At 44.9% G+C, this 24466-nt stretch overlaps 1 protein-coding gene across 1 annotated transcript in view; it reads right to left on the bottom strand.

Annotated features, from left to right (window-relative positions):
* Nucleotides 1-24466, bottom strand: part of PDZD8 (PDZ domain containing 8) — a 145303-nt gene that overhangs the window by 83662 nt on the left and 37175 nt on the right. The window contains exons 2-3 of the mRNA XM_048859531.2: nucleotides 24266-24388; nucleotides 470-572 (exon numbers count right to left, since the gene is read on the bottom strand). Coding sequence (XP_048715488.1) covers nucleotides 470-572; nucleotides 24266-24388 — 226 coding nt within the window. The remainder of the gene's footprint in view (nucleotides 1-469; nucleotides 573-24265; nucleotides 24389-24466) is intronic.

Genomic DNA, 24466 nt, shown 5'->3' with positions numbered 1-24466 from the left:
ACTAGTTTGTGGATTGTGTGCTGCTAAACTAACAGGAGAGCTCAAATAGGATACATGATTCTACACTACCTTAAAAGTCAGGAGTACTTCTGTTACCCAAACTCTTATTATTTTGCAGACTCTTATTAATTAGTTCTTTAGGCATGTAATGTCTTCATCATTTTTCCTGTACATTTGGACTGTTAAGCATTTCAACGGTCCAATTTTTAACGAATGCATATGCGCAGTTGTGCACTTCATTTGTGTGTTAAAATTGGGTATTATATGAGCAAGCAGCACTGTGGTGGTAATTGCTCATGGAAGTCATTTACGTGCGTCTTTTTTGATAAGCAGGCCTTTAGCGACAAAAGTTGGTATCTAGCAGTCCCTGACTGCACTTGATGTACCAGTTATGAATAATGAACATATATAGTCTAGAAAGAGTATATGAGAGTTTGTCATATAGTAATACAATATGTATGCATTTTACCGTTTTAATGGAACTCCGAGATTTTTCTTCCCAGACATTACTGCTCAGCTCAAACGTGCAATGAACATTTGTTTCTCTTTCATAGGATCCAAAAATCAGTAATCTGAAATACAGAAGTAGTAATTATTTTTAATAATAATCTGGGCTGTGTAATCTGTAGGGTACATATTTATTACAGAATCACATCTTTTTAAACTCATTCATCCTTTTTATATACACTGCAATACGAAACCAGGAATTCTCCCGTATTAAAATTCTCTCTCTCTCTCTCTCACACACACGCACACACACACTCTTCTTCTACAACTCAAGCAAAGCTCTCACTCAAAAGGGAGGTTTGTAGAACACTTGCACCCTCTAGTGGAAGAATTAAGTAAATAAAATTGGCCAGAATTCTTATTGCTGTATATAAATAAATATTTTTTCCTGTAAAATGAATAGAAAAACAATCTGTATTTACAGACAAATGTTTTGAGTCTCCTGACTTCATTTCTCCCCCCCGGCCCCGGCCCAGCCCACTCTCGACTTGCTTGATTCAAATAGCAGACCATTATTACAACATCTAGAATAAGATTTTGTTTTGTAGCAATTTGTTTCATTACACAGAAGTTCTATCACCCTTGTGACTTTTCTTTACAATAGTACTAACACACACCTATTTCATGTATCACATCTTAAAGCAAAAGATGATGAAGAGCTTCTCAAACTTGATAACATGCACAATAAATGAAATTCAGTGACCTCTGGGGTGGAGTGCAGAACTCAAGCCTGCTACACGAGAGCATACAGATGGGACACTTTGGGATGGAAACTGGAGCTGTCTTCTGAAGAGAATGATGGATCTTTACCGTTTGTGCAGAGCTGACAAGAACGCTGTCTCCAAGGTCTCATCCAACAGATCTTACTTATAGTAAGCTTCATAACCCTCAATATATACATATCTAAAGGATGGACAGCTCAAACAATCCTGGGATGCCAGCCTGTTCTAGGAAGTTTAGGTACTTCTGATCTAGGGTTGCCAGGTGTCCGGTTTTCGACAGGAACGCACAGCTGACTGGACCATTAGAAGTCTGGTTGGCAGGGCTGGCAGGCTCCCTACCTGGCTCCACGGAAGCTGTGACAAGTCACTCAGCTCCTACTGGTAGATGCAACCAGGGGGTCTCCACATGCTGCCCTCACCCCAAGCGCCAGCTCCGCAGCTCTCATTGGCCAGGAATCACAGCCAATGGGAGTTGTAGGGGCGGTGCCTGTGGACAGAGGCAGCATGCAGAGCCCCATGGCCACCCCTACGCCTAGGGACTTGTTGCCACTTCCAGGGAGCAGTCAGAGGTAAGTGCTGCCCGGAGCCTGCACCCCTCACCCCTCTAGTGCCCCAAACCCCTGCCCCAGCCCTGAGCCCCCTCCCACACCCAAACTCTCTCCAAGAGCTCACACCCCACACCCCTTTCCATACCCCAACACCCTTCCCAGAGCCCCCTCCTGCATCCCAAACCTGTCATCCCCAGTCCTACCCCAGAGCCCGCACCCTGAACCCCTCATTTCTGGTCCCACCCCAGAGTCTGCACCTAGAGCCTGTACCCCAACCCCTGCCCAAGCTCTGAGCCCTCTCCCAGAACCCAACCCCCGCCTCAGCCCAGAGCTCCTTCCTACACTCTGTACTCCTCAGACCCACCCCCCAGACCAGAGCCCTCTCCTGCACCCCAAACATCTTATCCTCAGCTCCATCTCGCTCCTCCAGCTGGACCCCTCACCCCCTCCCATGCCCCAACCCCCTGCCCCAGATCAGTAAAAATGAGCGAGTGAGGGTGGGGGAGAGCAAGTGACAGAGGGAGGGTGGATGGAGCGAGTGGGGTGTGGCCTCGGAGCAGCGTGCCCCTGAATGTACCTGCTTCTCAAAGAAGGTACCTGTATTTTAAATTAGTGAACTGTGTAATACACACACATCTTGGATTTTGATCAATGCAATCTTGAAGTTGGTGAAAGATACACAAACGTAACGTTTTAAGTGCAAATGGGGAGGAAGGGGAACAAGAATGAAGACAAAGGAAGTTAGAAACCCACAGCGGAAGTTATTTCATAGCTAAAATTAATATTTTACCACATTCACATATCTCCACTCATCCTGAACAACCAACACTTCTGAACCATGGTTATCGGTTAAACAGTCATGTTCAAGGAAGTGTCTAAAAAGCACCTCTCTGTCTGAAAGCTAAACTACATTCTCCTAAAGCCAAAAACCTGTTAGAAAGGGTTTCACTAATAACTATTCATATCTGAGTGGCCTTTGTGCACCAATCCCAGAAAAACCCTCTCTAGCTAACCTCTGAGCCATAACTTTTAAACTGGCACTCATTTTCCAATACCTTTAATAGTAATAACTTTATTACAGCTTCTTCATATGAAGAATAAGCTTACGAATCTTATCAGGATCTGGGGAGGGGTGAAGGGGGGCAGGGAAGATGTAAGTAGCACTACATAGGATAATAATATTTCACCTTTTTACCCCGTAATAGTGATATCTGGCAATGTATAGCACTTCTTGCAGTTAGTCTGTAACAGTCTCTCACATGTTAAGTTTGCTTCATACTTCTCTCTCTTCTGGGCAAGAATTCTAATCTTTATTTCAGGGACAAGAGGATGACATCAGGACACTGGTTTACTTGCTGACATTGCTCTTCTATCTCCTTATTCTTAACTAATGTATGTATACATGTCAGCATTGACACTTTCACACAAACTTTTATCAACCAAAAATACCCTCAAAATGAAAGCACAAAGAGAAATTTAACATTGAGCAATGCCAACTTTTTAATGAGGAATGCCAGTTATTAAAACTACAACACATTTAGCTTATAAAATTGCAAATATAGAAATAAAAGTTGAATATGGCTCTAATTTACCACCGGAATAGATCTAGAGTAATGCCATTAAAGCCAGTATTACCCTATTGCAATAGAGCACAATACCATCACAAAATGACAATTTCTTAAGTAACAGATGCTGAATTACTTCAGTAACCAGGCTATCGGAACATAACCCAACACTGCATATGATACATTTGTTAATAGGTTCTAATAATTTAGATGTGGAAGGAAAGTTAAGATCTGGGCCAAAGTCAGCCCTGGTGTAACCAGTCATAATTCCCATTTGCCTCAATGGGAGGTTCACTTGCATACATCCAAGCTCATTTTGGTCTGTAATCTTGTTTCTGTAAACAGTGAGGCAAAGAAAATTTAAAAAAAGATAATTCTGCTAGAGATTTAGGAAAAGCAAAGAAATTTTTAGCTAACAAAATAATGTTTCGGTAACTAGCCAGTACCTTCAATAATAATAATCACATAGAGCATATTATTTATTGGATACCAACACCTCCTCCACTTTAACAAACATTTACTTAATTCACAAACTTCTCCCTTTCACAAAAGAAAGTCAGTTTACCAAGTCCGGATTTCTGTTTGAGTGAACAGGTATGCCATTATTTCAAAGATATATAAATACCAATCATTACAGCTATTCTTGAAGCCTCCGGTATCAAAACAGATTTGATTGTTTCCTTTAAGTTACAGATTTATTAGATGGCTTAAAATAAGTGATGAATGAAAAAAACATTTTAACCCTTTATAGATCACTTTTATTTGGTATTATTTATAAGCAAAGGAGTTCAAACGTGTTTATGCTGTGTTCATCCACCACAATTTTCCCCCAACTCCTGTTTATGTCTAGCAACTGTTGTCATAACTCACTTGGAGTTTAACTTTAACACTCATTTGTCTAGACACCACTGATTTGATTACCTCCCCTGCTCCCACGCCCAAAGTTCAGTTGATTAGTCCTCCTTTGATTACACAATACCCAGTTTATATCTGGGCAAAGGATTACCTAGACCCATGAAGTCATGCCTTGTTTGCCCCCCCCCCCTTTTTTTTCCCTTAAAGCCAAAGTAAATCATTATGTTTGTCTTCTGTTCCTGTTTCTAACTTCAGACGTTAGTGGATATTATAGGATCTTTGTCCTTTTTTGCTACTTGTTAACTGTTAAAAGCTGAAGATATATTTTGATACTAAAGCTTTTTTTTTAAAAAAAAAAATCAGACTTAAAAATCTGAACCACTGTCAACAACTGACAAGTATTAGGAACTTACAGAGAAGTCAACTGTGAGTTTAAGTAGAGAGTCAGAGTCATACAACAGGAGCCAGGCCCATTCCTACTGTCTTTGGAGTGCTTCGTTATCTGTACAGGCCAATATTTTTTGAATATGAATGCCTAAATTCAGCACTTGAATATATAAATCTTATTTTTTAGAGGAAACGAGCACTACAACTTCCATCACAGGGTGGCTGGGTCTTTAAGAGCAATCCATGCCCAACTCTTGCCTATATATTTCCTCCCAAATTATACACTTGTAAGCTACAAAGATTGATGGGAAGAGGAAAACAAGATATAAAGGGCAGGTCCAGTTCCCTCACTACGGGGAGTGATTGGCTCTTCACTTGAGGTTTGTCTACACTTCAATAAAAAACCCGTAGCAACGAGTCTCAGAGCCTTTGTCAGCTCACTCATTCTCACAGGGCTCAGACTCTGGGACTAAAAATAGTGTAGACATTCGAGCTCAGGCTGTAACCTAGGCTTTGAGACTCTCCCCCCATCACACAGGGTCTCAGAGCCCAGGATCCAGCCTAAACATCTACACTGCACTTTTAAAAAACCACAGCCCGAGTTAACTGATGTGGGCCAGCTGCGGGTCTTTTATTGCAGTGAAGACATACCCTAAGGTATGCTTTTAAACACCTGCGTTTGGCCCAGGTCAGTTGACTTGGGCAGCTGGGCTGTAAAACTGCACCGTAGGCATTCAGGCTCAGGCTAGAGCCTGGGCTCCTCCCTCCTCACGGGGTCCCAGAGCTTGGGCTCCAGCCCAAGCATCTACACCTCTACTTTACAGCCCCACAGCCTGAGCCCACGTCAGCTGACAAGGGCCAGCTGGGGGTGTTTAATTGCAGTGTAGACATACCCTTAGAAGCCTGAAGGAGAACAGCAGTGGCTAAGATTTCTCTAGAGAAAAGCTTAGGGTTAGGTTTAGGATTAGGGACAGTGACTGCCTGGAACCTCTGTGCCAAGAAGTGGACTTCTAAAACATAGGAAAAGGTATTGGGGAAACCATAATAACAAAGTGAAAATTAGTAAATACTTGTATAAGTTTTGTTTAGAAGAAATTTTTGTAGTCCCTAACGAGGGTCAAATGGGACAGTTATCCTGCAAAGATGTTGGGATATATTTTGTACATTAGGCATTAAACCAGACCTTAGGAAGGAAGACTGGTTTGGAACTTCAGTCTGCATCTGTGATTGATTACAAATGCAGGAGGTAAAGGCACAGCCACATCCAAATGTCAGAGAGAGGAGTAGCCCCCTCACTCCTGCTGACTTTGAAAATTTTGACCATGGTGTCTAACATGTCATAGGTGCTTTGCAGGAGGGAGAGAGGGAAAAAAAAGTTATGTCCCTTCCCCAAATATCTCACAATTGCAGTTCAATACAGCACAGCAAGGGAAAGTGGGAGACAGGGATGGAGCTAGGGAGAATGAAGTTGCAAACTTTTTCTTAAAAATAGGAAGATTAGGTTTTGTTTTATTTTCATAGGCAAGGCTGGTAGCACTGCCTATTTTTAAAGTTACCCAACACTTCCCAATTTAAGACCCTGTTACCAGTTGCTCATAACTTTGCCACACTAGCCATTTGGGCTGAAGTTTTCCATACCTGGTGTCTTCTTCAGTAGAATTTTTTTGGAAAATTTCAGCCAAAACAATTCAGCATTTCAAAGAATGAGGACAGAGAAATGTAAGTTTTGCCCATGTTAAGTTCTGGCAACTTCTTTATTGAAAAGCTCCCGCCCACGACCACCCCATGCTTTGAAGAAGGGATTTGAAATTTGGCAGGAGGTGCCATGTGTGTGAGGTTGCGCTCTTTGCTGTCCCTGTGAAATCCACCCAGATTTAGCCAAGTTACAGGCCTCTGAAAAACTGCAGTTTCAGTAGAGACTTCAGATTTTTAGCAGCTAAAATCTCCAAAGATTCCATCCTCACTAAGCATTCTACATCCCCTCACAGCTCCTACACAGTTAACCAGTTTGTACATGTGCCACCTCAACAGAGTAATTGAGAATGTTCCCTCCAGCCCAGGCCTAAAGGGGTGAGGCTTGACCTTCCCTGTAATGGCTGCTCTGGGCTGGGGTGGAGCCTGGCGTTGAAACTGAGAGCAGTCTGTCCGTCCTATGGTACCAATGACCTCTTCCTAGCAGCCTGGCAAGGTGGAGGAGAAAACGTATAATCAGTATAGGTTTACTGGTTGTTGACTGAACATGTGGAACATATAAAAGTTTGTAGATATTTCTTTTTTATTTTCCGAATTTTCAGCTACAGTAACTTTTAAACCCATAATATTTTAGAAATAGTAGAATATTCCTTGGATTATAATAGTTTAAAAGTAGATTCAATTTTTGTTCTAAATTTTTTAAAAAGAAGAACTAACATGTACTTTGTATTGATGCCACATATTACTGTGTTTTTCCATTGTGGGGCTGTTTTGTCAAATAGGCCCATCCAAGGGTCATATACTTTAAACAACTATTTTACATAGCATTATATATATTCCAAGATAATGAAAGGTAATCATTTAATCCTGTTTGCTTTACAAAGGTGAACCTATGTAGATAAATGTTATGTTTAGCAGATAAGTCTAAAAAGATTATTTTCCTTATAATAAAATCAAGTTAATATGTCTTACTCGTAAAATAGTCTCTACAGTTTAACATGAAAATATTCACAGTTGGAGAATTAGAGTTGCTTTTCACCCTCCAAAGAAAATATAAAAATGATTATGAAGTAGTCAGTGACTTATTTGCTCTTCCAATTCTTTGAGACCATACTCAAACATAGGTAACACACTGTAGGTAATCTTGCTTTAGTCTTAAAACATTAACTAGAATGTTTATCAAAAATATATTATTTTTGCAGTAGTAAAAGATTGTATTGCCCTATAAACATTAATTTACAACTTTTATTATCTATTACCTAGCACCTAGGAGTCCCATTTATTGAAGTATTTTTATAAGCGATGCTTAAATTGGGGAAAAATAATCTTGCATATTACTACTACAACTTTGGCCCCTCCTCTCTTCTTTGGCCTCTCTCCTTTTTTAAAAAAAATGCAACATTTAAAAAATGCAACTTTTTTATGCGCCTTTCAAGTGTTTCAGGGGGGGTGAATACTAAGCTCAGCTCTAAATGGAGTGCATAAGTGCGCGCACACACATAAAAAACTAATTTGGATGAAAACAGTGTTAATTACTAATCTGCAGTAGAGAACAAAAATCCTTTGATCTGCAAAATGTCATCCCAAAACTTTATTAATGTAGTTTAAAGATCCAATTCTTACTAATACGTAAAGGAAACTAAACATTACTGATCTGTCACTAGTAATAAGAGGGTTCTTTTAAAATTTGATGGAACTGCATCTCTCAGAGAATTGGTAATGAGGACAACAGCATTCTGTGTTTGAATGTGATCAAGATTGGTAAAGACCTGTATCATGGATGCCAGGCAGCGTTCAGCACTGAAGACAAGCGACTGTTAATAAGGCTCGGGGTCACAGCCAAAATAACAGAGAGGGAAGGTGAGGAGAGCAATGGTTCAAGCAGGCAGGTTTTAGCTAATGAAACAACCTAGGATGGGACACTTAACACATGTCTTCTCCACATGACAAGCTGAACAATTTTGGAAAAAGCTAAAAATAAAAAAAATTAAAAAAGCGTTCTGAGCATTCCATACAAACTGAGACTGAATTTGGAGCCTTCCTGACCCCACTACAGTGTTAAATAAAATTCAAAAGGGTGGCTCTAAACAGAGACCTGCCGCAGAAAAGAATCGTTATTCATCTTGCAGTAAATGTTATTCTTTGAGACACTCTGTCCTTGTGGATCCCACTACTGGTGTGCTTGTGACCTTTGCACAGGAGTTTGGAAGTTGTGTCCCATGAAAGTTGTGCATATGCCCTTCATGTCCTCTCTCTCCCCTGAAGGGAATAAAAGGCAGAGTGACCCTGTCCACCATTCAAATTTCCTTTGTCATCCAAAGATCCCAAGAGAAGTCTCTGAGCTGTGGGGACTGAGAGTAGGCTGTGGGATCCGTATGCACAGAACATCTCAAAGAACAACAATTACTGCAAACCGAGTAACTGATTTCTCTCCTTTAAATTCCTGTGCATCTGTTTCCCACTTATGGTGATTAGCCAGCAGTTCGACATTCCAGGCAGTGGGGACTGGGAGCCTCATCTTAAATTACTGCAGGACTGTTCAGCCAACCGGTGCGTTAATTCTAGAAGTTGATATTAGCAAAAAATGGTTGGTGAACAAGTGCACTGAGGACCATGTTGCCTCTCTACAATCTCTGTGATCAGAACTCTAGTGAAGCATGCCACCGACGAGGCCTGCATTCTGGTGGAATGGGCAGTAACCTGATCAGGGAGTTGCAGTTTGTTAATAATCTGAAGTTACCCTGACAGTCTACAGTGCATTTCAAAATTCCTGAAGCAGAAAGAGGTCTACCTGTAGATGAACTGCCATATGCAATAAAAAGTCTAGGAGATCTTTAGCCAGTCTTTGTCTATTAAGGCAGTACAAAAAAAGTGTCCTTTTCACATCTAGGATATGCAATTTTGTTTCATCAGGAGAAAAGCGACGTCTTGGAAAAAATACAGGTAACTGGATATGAAAGTCCAAAAATACTTTCAGAATAAATTTTGGGTGAAGTCTCAGTTCCCCTTACACAATTTTTCATATAGACAGTGTGGTTTGTCATGACAGCCTGGATTTTGATTACTCCGCATGCAGAGGTAATAGTCACCAAAATTAAATCTCAATTGAAAGTGGTCGAGGGAGCAGGATGATAGGAGTTTGAAGGAAGGTACCATTAGAGGTAAGGACTAGGTTCATGTTTCAAGAAGGTGGTATTTTCCTTACCAGTGGAAACACTCAATAGGACTCAAACATTTTGAGCACTGGGTGAGAAAAACTGAAGAACCATGAATATGAGAATGAAAGGCTGAAATTCCTGTCAAGTGAATCTTAATGGAGCTGTGAGAAAGGCCAGATTGTTTAAGAGATAATGGGTAGTCCAAAATTACCGAAACAGATGCCTGAAAAGGGTCATAACGTCATCATCTTCTGCCATAATGAGAAGCACTTCCACTGAGCAATATACGTCGTCTTAGTGGAATGCTTCTTGCTTTCCATAAAGATTCTCTATACATCACTTGAGCATCCCTGAGCTGCTGGCATCAGCCAGAGTGTCTCCATGATATCAGAGGAAAGGATGCAGGATCTGGATGAAGTATATGACTGGCATGCTAGGATATTATGTCCACCTGAGGTGGTAGGGTTATGGGTTGTTGACTGGAGAAAGGTAACAGGTCTGAAAACCAAAACTGATGTGATGGAGCCACTAGGATCATCTGTGCCTTGTCTTGCTTTACCTTCTCCAATACTGTGGGGATCAATGAAACTGAGGGAATGCATAAACTAGATGGCCTGACAATGGAATCAGAAAGACGTTTGCCACTGAACCTTGTCCCAGCCAAAAAGAACAAAAACAGGGTGTGCACATCCTGGTCACAAAAAGGTCTATCCATGGAAATCTCCACATCTGAAAAATCTGCATTAGACTGACATCCTTCAGAGATCATTCAGGACAGTATGAAATTTTCATGTTTAGTTGATCTGCTAAGACACTTGTCTCTCATGGGAGATGTAAAGCTATGAGATCTGTGTGATGTAGAATGCCCCACCTCCCATAGTGAAATGGCCTCTTGGAAAGGGGAGCCAATCTTGCCTCCCTTGGCCTATAAATTCATGGCTGTAGAACTCTTCATTTAAATTGGTACTGTTCAACCCTCTAGAAGAGGAAGAAAGAGCTTAAGAGCCAGACCATTGCCTTCAGTTCCAGAACATTTATGTGAGCCAACAAGTCTGCTCTTGACCAAAGGCCATGGAGTTCAGAATTGGTCCAAGTGAGGCTCCCCAGCCTCTCCTGGATGTATTGGTAACTAAATGTCCTGGTGGGAGCTGGTGGAGTGAAGGATATCCCCCGATGAATATTGTCTGGGCCTAACCACCACTGGAGGGAAAACAGGACTGTCTGGGGAACAGCAACTCACTGATTTATCCACTGAGTGCTTGGGTGATATTCTGATTTGATCCAGGATTGAAGAAGTCGTAGTCTGAGTCTGGTGAAGGGAATAACTCGAATACATGAACCCATGTGACCCAGTAATTTTAGGCAGATCCTTATTGATGTATGTAGGTGCAACTGGAGCTCTGATATTAGGTAGCATTCTGGAACCACTCTTCTGGAAAATAGACTTTTGCAGTTCTGGAGTTCAGTCACACCCCTATGAATTTGACAGACTAAATCAGAATCAAATGCGATTTCTTTTGGTTGATTCTGAGGCCTAATTTCAAAAACAGACAGAACCAGCACTCTCGAACCTGAAACCTGCTGTGCTGATTTGCTTGGATTGTTCCCATACCTCAACAATTATATACCCTGATACCCTAGACATATAGTTTGTGAATACATGAGGTACAGCTGAAAGGCTGAATGGGAGGACTCTGAATTGAAGGTGGTTGCTCAGAAGCTTCCCTTGTGGCGGATGTATCAATACATGGAAGTATGAATCCTTTAGGTAGAGGGTATTGAACCCAGTGAGGGGATTATAGAGGCAAGAGTCACCATGAGAAGCTGGCATTGGAAGCATACACGCTGACAAGTTAGATCTACTGTAGGCGTCAATCCTCCTTTTTTGGTATGAAGTAGTAAAGGGAGTAAAATCCTTTCCCGCTGAAAGTTGGTGGACCTACTTCTATTGCTCCCAGCTCCAGTAGAGAATTTCTTTCTTGTTGCACGCGACTCGTGTGAGATTGGTCCCTAAAAAGGGACAGGGAGGGTATGGTATATAATTGAAGGGCATACCCCTCTTGGAAACCCAGCAAAAATCACCATCAGTTGGATGAAATTACAGTGCAAGCTTTTCTGAAGAAGAGAGGTGGGTACCAAACAAGGGAAGAAAGGTATAAATGCACATACAATCTCTCAAAATTGCTGCTTCTGTGACTGAGATAGACAATGAGGATGGCTCTAACCAGTCATTTTATGGAACCTCAATCTCTTAACTTATCTAAATGCTTGCAATGTAAGGAACATGAGGAAAATTCCAGTTGAGATCTTTGTCTGGAACTAAACAGGTCTATAATGCTTCCTCTAACAAAAAATGGTTACTTACTTTCTCATAACTGTTGTTCTTCGAGATGTGTTGTTCACCTCCATTCCACATTAGGTGTGTGCGCGCGCCGCATGCATGAGCATCGGAAACTTTTTCCCTTAGCGGCTCCCGGTGGGCCGGTGGGCCCCCCGAATGGCGCCACTGCACCATGCATATATACCCCTACCAGCCCGACCCCCTCCAGTTCCTTCTTGCCAGTGACTCCGACAGAGGGGTAGGAGGGTGGGTGGTGGAATGGACGTGAACACCACATCTCGAAGAACAACAGTTACGAGAAAGTAAGTAACCGTTTTTTCTTCTTCAAGCGCTTGTTCACATCCATTCCACGTTAGGTGAATTACAAGCTTACCTCTGGAGGAGGGTAGGAGTCACGGAACAACTGCTCGGAGGACCGCTCTGCCAACTGCCACGTCCTCTCTGGCCTGCTGGTTGACCACCTAGTGGGTCGTGAAGGTGCGCACCGAGGACCAGGTGGCTGCTCTGCAGATCTCCTGGATTGGGACCTGTGACAAGAACGCTGCGGAAGTTACCTGCGCCCTGGCTGAGTTGGCCGTGACCAGAACACCTGCAAGCTCATAGCACGCCTGGATGCAGCTTGTAATCCAAGACAAAATCCGCTGCGCCGACACTGGGAGGCCTTTTATCCTCTGGGCTACAGCCACAAACAGCAGTGTGGATTTGCGAAAGGGCTTGGTGCGCTTCAAATAGAATGCCAGCACTCAACACACATCCAGGGTGTGCAAGCTGTGGTGACTAGGGTCCATACAGGATTTCGGGAAGAACACCGGTAGACAAATGTCCTGGCCCAGATGGAATTGGGAGATCACCTTAGGGAGGAACTTGGGGTGCAGCCAGAGCTGCACCTTGTCCTTGTGAAATACTGTGTACAGTGGCTCAGAGGTGAGGGTCCTCAGCTCAGACACCCTTCTGGCCAAGGTAACAGCAACCAGAAATGCCACCTTCCAGGAAAGGTGGAGGAGAGAACAGGTAGCGAGGGCCTCCACGCCGTCAGGTGCAGCGACTGCAGGTCGGGGTGGAGAAGCCGCCCACCGTCCTATGTAATGAGGTCCCAGTGTAGGGGCAGGACTACCAGGGCCTCCACCGACAGGTCTAGGAGGGATGTGTACCAGTGTTGGCGGGCCCAGGCTAGGGCGATGAGGTTCACCGTCACCCTGTCCCTGTGCACCTTGAGCGCCAAGGGGAGCAGGGGAGAAGGCATACATCAAGCCCTCTCTCCACGGGATCACAAATGCATCCGTGAGTGAGCCCGGGCTGCGGCCCTGGAACGAGCAGAACCGCAGGCACTGGGCGTTGGCCCTGGTGGCAAACAGATCTACCTGGTGAAACCCCCTCCTGCAGAAGATCAAACGCACGACGTCTGCCCTGAGAATCCACTTGTGCCTGCAGTACGACCTGCTGAGGGAGTCCGCCAGCTCGTTCCGCACCCCTGGGAGATACGACGCCTTGAGGTGAATTGCACGGGATATGCAAAGGTCCCAGAGAAGGAGAGCCTTGCAACAGACGAGAAACGAGCCCCGCCCTGCTTATTTATATAAACATGGCAGTAGTGTTGTCCATCAGAACTGTCATGCTGTGACCACTCAGAGTGGTGTGAAAGGTCTGGCAGGCGAGACGAACCACCCGGAGCTCCTTCACGTTGATATGGAGCGACCGCTCTGCTCCAGACCACAACGCTTGCGTCATGAGGTCCCCCAGGTGAGCCCCACATCCGTGGTCTGACGCATCTGCTACCAGCATCAGGTCCGGAAGTGGGACAGCAAAGGGGATGCCTTCACAAACCACAGGCTGGGACTGCCACCACAGCAGGGAGTCCAGCACATCCCTTGGGGCTGTCACTACCAAGCCCAGGGGGTTCCTGCCTGGGCAGTACACCCGAGCGAGCCTCGCCTGCAGAGTCCTGAGTCTCAGTCTGGCATGCCTGACCATGTGCGTGCATGCTGCCATGTGGCCCAGGAGCTGCAGGCAGCACCTGGCTGTTGTCATTGGAAACTAGCACAGGGAGGCCACCGCTTGCTGGATAGCCCGGAATTGGGATACTGGAAGGCTTGCACCGCGTCCAGGACCGCCCCTATGAATTCCACTCTCTGCACGGGTACAAGCGTGGACTTGGGGACGCTGACCAGGAGCCCCAGCTTGGGGAACAATCTCAGGGCCACCTCCACGTAGCCCCGCACCTCCGCCTCAGACTGGCCCGCCAGGAGCCAGTCATCGAGGTACGGGTACACCCGGATTCTCTGCCTCTGTAAGAAGGCCGCCACCACCACCATGCACTTAGTGAACACCCTTGGGGCTGCGGCTAGACCGAATGGGAGAACTGCAAACTGGTAATGTTCTCAGCCCATGATGAAGCGTAGGAACAGTCTGTGTGCTGGGAAGATGGCGATATGAAAGTATGCGTCCTTCATGTCGAGGGCAGCGTACCAGTCCCCTGGATTTAGGGAAGGGATGATGATGCCCAGAGAGACCATGTAGAACTGGGCCTTGACCAGGAACTTGTTGAGCCCGCGCAGGTCTAAAATGGGACAAAGGCCCCCTTTGGCCTTGGGAATGAGGAAGTACTGGGAGTAGAACCCCTTTCCCCTTAGACCGTAAGGCACCGCCTCTACCGCCCCCGCCTCTCGCAATGAGCGAACCTCCTTCTCCAGCAGATGCTCATGAGAGGGGTCCCTGAAGAGGGATGGGGAAGGGGGATGGGAGGGAGGGAAGAGAATTGCAGTGAGTACCCGTTCTGTACCGTGCGTAAGACCCAGTGGTCCGATGTTAATGCTGGACCATGCACAGGAGAAATGGGCCAGGCGGTTCAGAAAAACAGGGGACGGATCCAGTGACTGGTCTGGTACACTATCCTCGAGCACACCTTCAAAAGCCTGGCTTAGTGCCCAGCTGGGATTTGTGCTGACCTTGGTTCTGACCCGGTGCATTATTCTTATTATTGCACTGTCACCTGTTATCCCTGCCTCACCTACAGTAAGGCTCATGCCTATGACGAGGCTGGTACTGGCTCTGAGGGGGAGGCTGCAGCTTAAAGGGTCTCCTCTGCGTCACCGGGGCGTGCATACCCAGCGACTTAAGTGCAGCCCTCGAGTCCTGGAAGCTATGCAGCCTCGCGTCTGTCTGGTCCAAAAAGAGCCCGGACCCTTCAAAAGGGAAGTCCTAAAGCGTACTCTGGACCTCAGGCGGCAGGCTTGACTCCTGCAGCCATGCCGAACGCCTCATGACCACCCCCGATGCGACTGTTCTGGCCGCCGCATCTGCTGAACCCAGGGAGGCCTGGAGAGAGGTCTTAGCTACTGCCTTGCCCTCGTCCACCAGGGCCGTAAACTCCTGTTGAGAGCCTTGCGGGAGATTGTCCTTAAACTTCCTCACCGCTGCCCAGGAGTTAAAACTATGCCTGTTGAGAATGGCCTGCTGGTTAGCAATCCTCAACCGAAGGCCCCCTAACGAGTACACCTTTCTGCCAAAAAGGTCCAGGCGTTTTGCCTCCTTGGCCTTAGGTGCCGGGGCCTGTTGTCCATGGCACTCCTTTTTGTTCACCACCGAGACCACCAGGGAGCACGGACTTGGGTGGCAGAACAAAGAATTCTTAGCCCTTTGATGGGGCAAAGAACTTGCGCTCCACACCTTTGGCTGTTGGAGTGCTGGAGGCCGGGGCCTGCCATACAGTCTTATAATTCGATTGGATGGTCTTAATGAGCAGGAGCACTATTCTAGATAGACCTTCAGGGCTCAAAATGTCCACCATGGGGTCCTCCTGCTCAACCGTCTCCTCGACCTACAACCCCAAGTTCTGGGCGACCCTACGCAGTAGCTCCTGGTGGGCTTTGTGGTCTATGGGTGGAGGGCCAGAAACCGCTGTTCCCGCCACAGCCTCATCCAGGGATGACGAGGAGTTTAGTAGCTGCTCAACCCCCTCTGGCTGATCCTCCTGCTCCCCTTCTCCCATGGGAGCGGTCTCCAGCTTGGGCCAGGGTGGGAGACCTCGGGGCGGCACCAGACTCGGGGGTGGTCTCTCCGGTTTATCCTGGGGGGATGCTGGAGGCCTGGATACCGTAGCTTCCGGTGCCGGCAGGCGTCGGTGCGGGGACCGGGACCGCAGCACCAAGTAGCTCACCCTGGACAGGGCCCCTTGGCACTGTTGATAGGCCCAAGGGAGTCCAGAAGGGCCAATGACCTCGTGGCCCCCATTGGTGGTGCCACCCCATCTGAGGGTCCTTGCTGTCTGGAGCACGATGCGAGTAACTGTAACGGCCAGAGTCAGCACCGGACTGTGGCAACACCGACCACGAAGGCCACGGCGGTGCCGACGATCTGTGCCTGCGGGAGGTTGACGAGCGGCTGCTAACGGAAAGGGAGCGAGACTGGTACCGATATCCCCAGGAACGGAATCTGGATCAGGACCGGTATTGGCGTCTGCGGGAGTCCTCCGGCGAGGGCCGTCTCAACTCCTCCTGGTGCTGGTCTCCAATCGGTGCCGGACAGCATCATGCCTCTTCCGTTACTTCCTCACGCTGACCCACTCCTGGTACCGTGATTTCCTTCTGAGCCGTGGGTAACTGGGAGTTTGCAGATGCGGAGCTCGACCAGGACCAACTCCGGGAGCAATGCCGGGACGGTGTCCTCAAACGGCACACCAATGCTGGCTTACCCCTTGACGGCACCTGCGGCATGGGTGCCAGAGGCTTCTCCCTGTATGGAAGGGGGCTCGTCGCCGACAGCTCAGTGAGGTCCTTTGCCAACTCAAAGGTGCCAGGCGTGAAGGGCTTATCCGGTAAGTCCTCGAGCCCATCGTCCGCACTGAGCTCGCTTAGGCCTGGGCTCGGTGGGACTTGTGGTGCTGAAGCCACCGGTACCAGTGCCGGTACAGCGGCCTTCCCACTCTTATCGGTGCTCAGGGCCTTGGAAGGCGCCGGCCTCCTATGAGGGGAACGTCCGCGCCTTCCTTTTGGCTGCGCTGTGGGCCGCACCAGGGAGGACAAGCGGTGCCAGGGCCCAGTCTGGCGCTCTGGGGCCAACAGCTTTAGGCCTTTAGCCGGTGCCGGGTCTCCTGACGGCTCCGGGGCACTACGCACCAAGGAAGCTGGAGCCGAAGTCGGGCGCTCCAGGGCCAGTGGCTGCAATGCGGCTTCCATCAACCACCGCTTCAAATGAAAGTCTCTTTCTTTCTTTCTTTGTTCTTGGCTTGAAAGCCTTGCAAATCTTACACCGCTCGGTTTGATGTTCTTCCCCCAAGCAACGTAGACAGGAGCCGTGGGGGTCACTAACTGGCACAGGCTTGCGGCACGTGGCGCAAGCCTTGAAGCCATGGGCCTTCGGCATGCCCCGTGACCCCGGCCGGGTGCTTGAAGCTTCCAAGCACCTAATCACTTAAGTGTCCACAACAGAGAGAGAGAGGTTGTTCCAACGCTGCCAGTAAGAAGGAACTGGAGGAGGTCAGGCAGCAGGGGTGTATATGCAAGGTGCAGTGGTGCCACTCAGGGAGCCCCGCTGGCCCAATGGGAGCCGCTAAGGGAAAAAAGTTTCCGACGCTCGTGCACGCAACGCGCATGCACCTAATGTGGAATGGACGCGAACAAGCTCTTGAAGAAGAACTAAAAACTAAAGATGAATTAAATACTGGACTTAAAGTAGGTGGTTGCCTACCTTGGGATCAGTGATCATAAGGAGTTTTTAAACTAAGGGCTGGGAGAAAACTAACAGATGCAAAGGAGCACACAGTTCAGGCAGAGACATCCCTTAGTGGAGAATCTATTAATCAGGATTCTTTATACTCTAGTAAGGAGAAGAGGATGGATGATGATAAAGTACAGGTAGGACGTGATGAGAAAAACAGTCAAATGAAAAAAAGGCCCATTCAATTACAATCACATAATGGCAGACAGCTAAAAAGTGACTAATTCTATAAGTGCTTATATAAAAATTCTAGAAGCCTAAAATACTAAGATGGGTGAACTTCAGTGCCTTGTATTAAATGATCATACTGTTATAATAGGCACCCCAGAAACTTGATGGAATGATTATAATCAATGGGACACATTAATACTAGGGTACAAAATTCTCAAGGAGTGCACAGGCTTCGTGCTCTGGTACAACTCTGAATGAAGTCAGACAGGACCCTCTGGCAGGGTGACTCCCCTCAGGGCAAACTCTCACTAGGGCAAGCCTCCTTGGCTTCAGCAACTCCTTGGGTCTGACCTCAGAGCATTCAGCATCCCTATTCCATGCCATGAGCTCCCTGCAGTGAGTCCACATGGAAAGGACACCTGAAGAAGTCTTATGTGCCCCCCAGAGGGCCCATGCACCCTCAACTTCATAGTCAGCAGTGACTCTCACCAGCAAGATAAAACAGAAGGGTTTATTAGTCATAGAATCATAGAACTGGAAGGGACCTCGAGAGGTCATCTAGCCCAGTCCCCCGCACTCGTGGCAGGACTAGGTATTATCTAGACCACCCCTGACAGGTGTTTGTCTGACCTGCTCTTAACGATGGAGACTTCACAACCTCCCTAAGCAATTTATTCCAGTGCTTACTCATCCTGACATTAGAAATTTTTTCCTAATGTCCAACCTAAACAGCCCTTGCTGCAACTTAAGCCCATTGCTTCTTGTCCTATCCTCAGAGGTTAAGAAAAACAATTTTTCTTCCTCCTCTTTGTAACAACCTTTTACATACTTGAAAACTGTTATGTCCCCCCTCAGTCTTCTCTTTTCCAGACTAAACAAACCCAATTTTTTCCATCTTCCTTCATAGGTTATGTTTTCTAGACTATTAATCATTTTTGTTGCTCTTCCCCGAACTCTCTCCAATTTGTCCACATCCTTCCTGAAATGTGGCGCCCAACATTGGACTCAATACTCCAGCTGAGAGGCCTAATCAGCGCAGAGTAGAGCAGAAGAATTACTTCTTGTGTCTTGCTTACAACACTACTGCTAATATATCCCAGAAAGATGTTCGGGTTTTTTTTTTTTTTTGGCAACAGCATTACACTGTTGACTCTCATTTAGCTTGTGGTCCACTATGACCCCTACATCCCTTTCCGCAGTACTCCTTCATAGGCAGTCATTTCCCATTTTGTATGTGTGCAATTGATGTTCCTTCGTAAGTGGAGTGCTTTGCATTTGTCCTTATTGAATTTCATCCTATTTACTTCAGACCATTTCTCCAGCTTGTCCAGATCATTTTGAATTATAATCCTATCCTCCAAAGCAACCCATTACAACCCCTCCCAGCTTGGTATCATCCACAAACTTTATAAGTGTACTCTGTATGCCATTATCTAAATCACTGATGAAGATACTGAACAGAGATACCCAGATACCCAGAACAGGACCTCCAGGACCCCACTCGTTACCCCCTTCCAGGATGATTGTGATCCACTGATAACTACTCTCTGGGAATGGGTTTACAACCAGTTTTGCACCCATTTTATAGTAGCTCCATCTACGCTGTATTTCCCTAGTTTGTTTATGAGAAGGTCATGCGAGACAGTATCAAAAGCTTTACTAAAGTAAAGATATAGTAGTCTGGAAATCAGCTCAGAACAGATATTAGCAGAGTAAACAGGAAGTTATAACAAAGTCCATCTTGGGGGGTGGGGTGGCGGGGAATCCAGAGCCCAGATTTCACCCCACTTGAGTCCCAACCAGAAGACTGATCAGCTTCCAGAAGCCCAGCCTCAGTCATGCCCACCTGCCCTCCTCCTTCCTTTGTTTCTTTCTCAGGCCACCTAGCTCCTCCACCTCTCGCTTTGTTCCCCTAGACCCCTTTGCTGATCCTTACAGAGGATAGCCTTGGCCATCAGTTGCCAGGTTACAGAATGTTGGCCAATGTGTTTATCTGGGCAGCCAGACCTGCCCTCTAGGGGTCTCTGCAACAATCACACACCGTTATCTCACCACCTAGACACTTGAACAACACATAGGAGAAACTGAGGCGCGCACACAGTATTCAGACAAAACATTAAGAACATTCCCACTTTGTCACAAAAATATACAGCAATGACAGAATAGGTCATGCTGGCAATGGAGTGGCACTGTATGTGAAAGAAAGTATAGAGTCAAATATAGTAAAAATTTTAAATGAACCAAACTGTGCTATAAAAATCTCTATGGATAGAAATTCTGTACTTCAAAAAGAAGAATACAGCAGTAGGGATATACAAGCAATCACCTGATCTGGATGGTGATGATGATTGTGAAATGCTCAAGGAGATTAGAGAGTTGATTATTGAGTTTTCTATTTTTATAATGGGGGATTTCAACTATCCCCATGTTGACTGGATACATCACCTCAGGAAGGGATGCAGAAATCAAGTTTATTGGCACCCGTCATAAATATAAAGGGAAGGGTAACCTCCTTTCTGTATACAGAACTATAAAATCCCTCCTGGCCAGAAGCAAAACCCTTTCACCTGTAAAGGGTTAAAAAGCTAAAATAACCTCCCTGGGACCTGACCAAAATGACCAATGAGGAGACAAGATACTTTCAAAGCGCGGGGGGGGGGAGAAAACCAAGGGTCTGCTGGCAAAATAAGCTGTGCTGGATGGAATGTATATTCCTGTTTTTGTGTCTTTTTGTAACTTAAGGTTTTGCCTAGAGGGATTCTCTGTGTTTTGAATCGGATTACCCTGTAAGGTATTTACCATCCTGATTTTACAGAGGTGATTCTTTTACTTTTTCTTTAAATTACAATTCTTCTTCTAAGAACCTGATTGCTTTTTCATTGTTCTTAAGATCCAAGGGTTTGGGTCTGTGTTCACCTATGTAAACTGGCGAGGATTTTTATCAAGCCTTCCTCAGGAAAGGGAGTGTAGGGCTTGGGGGGATATTCTTGGGGGGAAAGACGTCTCCAAGTGGGCTCTTTCCCTGTTCTTTGTTTAACACGCTTGGTGGTGGAAGCATAGGGTTCCAGGACAAGGCAAAGTTTGTACCTTGAGGAAGTTTTTAACCTAAGCTGGAAAGAATAAGCTGAGGGGGTCTTTCATGCAGGTCCCCACATCTGTACCCTAGAGTTCAGAGTAGGGAAGAACCTTGACAGCACCATACATGACTAATTCTTGGATCAGCTAGTCCTGGAACCCAAAGGAGAGAAGCAATTCTTGATTTAGTCCTAAGTGCAGCACAAGATCTGGTCCAAGAGGTGAATATAGCTGGACCGCTTACTAGCGGCAGCCATAATATAAATTAAATTTAAGATCTCTGGAGGGAGCAGGGGAGAAGCCCACTACAGTAGCATTTAACTTCAGAAAAGGGAACTACACAAAAATGAGGAAGCTAGTTCAACAGAAATTAAAAAGTACAGTCCCAAAAGTGAAATGACGGCAAGCTGGATGGAAACTTTTTAAAAACACCGTATAGAGGATCAAATTAACTGTATACCCCAAATTAAAAAACACAGAGGACCAAAAATGTGCCACCATGTCTAAAACAAAGTAAAAGAAGCAGTTAAAGGCAACAAGGCATTATTTAAAAACTGGAAGTTAAATCCTAATGAGAAAAACAGAAAAGAGCATAAACGCTGGCAAATTAAGTGTAAAAGTATAATTAAGACAGCCAAAACAGAATTTGAAGAGCAACTAGCCAAAGACTCAAAAACTAATAGCAAAAATAAAATTTAAAGTTCATTGTTTAGCAGGCTTTCTGCTTCTGATCAGTGAGGTCACTGGATGATCAAGGTGCTAAAGGAGCACTCAAGGAAGAGAAGGCCATTGCGGAGAAACTAAATGAACTCTCTACCAGTCTTCACTGCAGAGGACATAAGGAAAATTCCCAAATCTGAGCCATTCTTTTTAGGTGACAAGTCTGAGGAACTGTCCCAGATTGAGGTGTCACTAGAGGAGGTTTTGGAACAAATTGATAAACTAAATAGTAATAAGTCACCAGATCCAGATGGTATTCACCCAAGAGTTCTGAAGGAACTTAAATATAAAATTGCACAACTGTGGTATGTAATCAATCCTTTAAATCAGCTTCTGTACCAGATGACTGAATGATAGCTAATGGGACGCCAGTTTGTAAAAAAGGCTGTAGGGGCAATCCCAGCAATTACAGGCTGGTAAGCCTAACTTCAGTACCAGGCAAAGTGCTTGAAACTATAGTAAAGAACAGAATTATAAAACACACAGATTAACACAATTTGTTGGGGAAGAGTCAACATGACTTTTGTAAAGGGAAATCATGCCTCACCAATCTATTAGAATTATTTGAGGGGGTCAACAAACATGAGGACAAGGGTGATTCAGTGGATAGTGTACTTGCACTTTCAGAAAGCCTTTGACAAGGTCCCTCACCAAAGGCTCTTAAACAAAGTAAGCAGTCATAGGATAAGAGGGAAAGTTGTTTCATAGATCTGTAACTGGTTAAAAGATAGGAAACAAAGGATAGGAACCGTCAGTCAGTTTTCACAATGGAGACAGGTAAATAATGGTGTCCCCCAGGGGTCTGTACTGGGACCAGTGCTAATGTTGCACCAATATTTAAACAGGGCAAGGGGGATGACCCAGGTAACTATAGGTCTGTTAGCCTGATATCAATCCCAGGCAAAATAATGGAACAGTTGATATGGGATTCAACGGATTAAGAACTAAAGGACAAGAATACAATTAATGCCAGAGCCAGTCAACCTACTTTGTGGAAAATAGGCCTTGTCAAACAAATCTGATTTCATTCCAATGAGATTATAAATTTGGTTGATAAATGTAATTGAGTAGATGTAAGAAGGCATTTTGTAAGGCACAATATTCTGATTTGAAAATTAGCATGATACAATATCAACAGAGCACACATTAAATGGATTATGAACTGGCTAACTGACGGATCTCAAACTGGGGAATTGTCATTGAATGGGGGTGTTTCTAGTGGGGTTCCAGAGGGATCCATACTATGCTGAATGCTTTTCAACATTTTCATCACCAATCTGGAAGTAAATATGAAAATCACTGCTGATAAAATTTGCTGATGACACAAAGATTGGCAGATTGATAAACAACAACGTGGACACAGCAGATATGCAGAGCAATCTGGATTGCTTGGTAAACTGGGCCCATTCAAACAAAATGCATTTTTATGCAGCCAAATGCAAAGTTACACATCAAGGAACAAAGAATGAGATCATAACTAGAGAACTGGAGACTGTCTCCCAGAAAGCAGTGACTCTGAAAAGGATCATGGGGCCATACTGAACAAGCAACTCAACATGAGTTCCCAGTGAGATGCAGTCAGTAGCAAAAAGGACTAATATCAGCCTTGGATGAACAAACAGGAGAGTAGTGAGAGTAGAAAGGTGATTTTACCTCTGTATACAATATCAGTGAGACCAATACTGGAATACTGTACACAGTGCCCACATTTGAAGAAGGATGTTGAAAAACTGGAGAAGGTATGAGAGAGCCACTAAATTCATTTGAAAACTGGAGAAAATGCCTTATGGGGAGGAGACACTTAAAGATATCAACCTGTTTAGTTTATGAAAAACAAGACTGAGAACTGTCTTGATCACAGCATATAAATACCTTCATGTGGATAAAATACCAGATACTAAAACATTATTTAATTATTTAACCTAGCGGAAAAAGGCATAACAAGAATCAATGTCTGGAACCCGAAGCCAGACAAATTCAAAGGAGAAATCTGGTGCAAATTTCTAACAAGGGTAATTAACCACTGGAAAAAACTACCAAGGGAAGTGGCAGATTCTTCATCTCTTGATGTCTTCAAATTAAGCCTAGATGCCTGGCTAAAACATATTTTGCCAAAAAACAAGTTATGCTTTAGTCTTCTTTCATATGGCTTGGGCAGGTAGCAACAACTACAGATTTATATCTAAGTTTGATAGCCAGCACATTGCTGCAGCAGTGAGCTGATGAACGTTTTAGTGAAACACAGAAGTTACTGAGTTCAATAGCGGGGAACTGGGTGAAATATAGGAGGTCAGACTAGATCATTTAATAATCCCATCCAGCCTTAAATTTTATGAATTTAAGGACATTTTCACAAAAACAAGTTTTACTTGCTTTGGACTTTTGATTTTGTTATTCCTTTTTGTTTTCAATGTTAAAATCACTTCCACAGCAACTAAATTATGAAATCACCAATAAGCTTATGAACCCATAAATTCTTACTTGATGGGGGGCAGGGGAGGAATAAGCAGTAGGAGCAGATTAACACTTAAGCAACCAAAAGCAAAGAGGAAGAAAAATCGTTATACATAGATACACACATCTACATACACCCACAGAATCATCTAAACAGCTTAGAGTGTGTTTTCCATGTTTCAATTGATCATTGAGAGAGAATTTTTAATTTAAAAAAAAGCTATATTATAGTACGAGTTCAACCAGGAGAGTGAAGTTGCAGTGTTCTTGTATCAAAACAGCCTTAGCAATAATATCACGTACTTGAAAACCACTAAGTCCAGAAAGAGTGACAGGGCAAAAGGACAGGACATACCTTGTACATTCTATTAAGGTAATTTTAAGTCGGCCTTCTGTCAATGGAAAATCTTGTATGTTGAGATCCCGATCTTCATATTCCTCAGGTGACATAACTTGAAATGGAAAAAATGGCTTGAACCTGATAAAAATAAATATAAAGTCTCACTTTTTCATAAACAGGACTATTTTACTATTTCAAAATACATTAACAGAACTA

This window comes from Caretta caretta, chromosome 7 (genome assembly GCF_965140235.1).
Source record: "Caretta caretta isolate rCarCar2 chromosome 7, rCarCar1.hap1, whole genome shotgun sequence".
In the NCBI taxonomy this organism is placed as follows: Eukaryota; Metazoa; Chordata; order Testudines; family Cheloniidae; genus Caretta; species Caretta caretta.
This window is presented reverse-complemented; position numbering and strand designations above follow the sequence as displayed.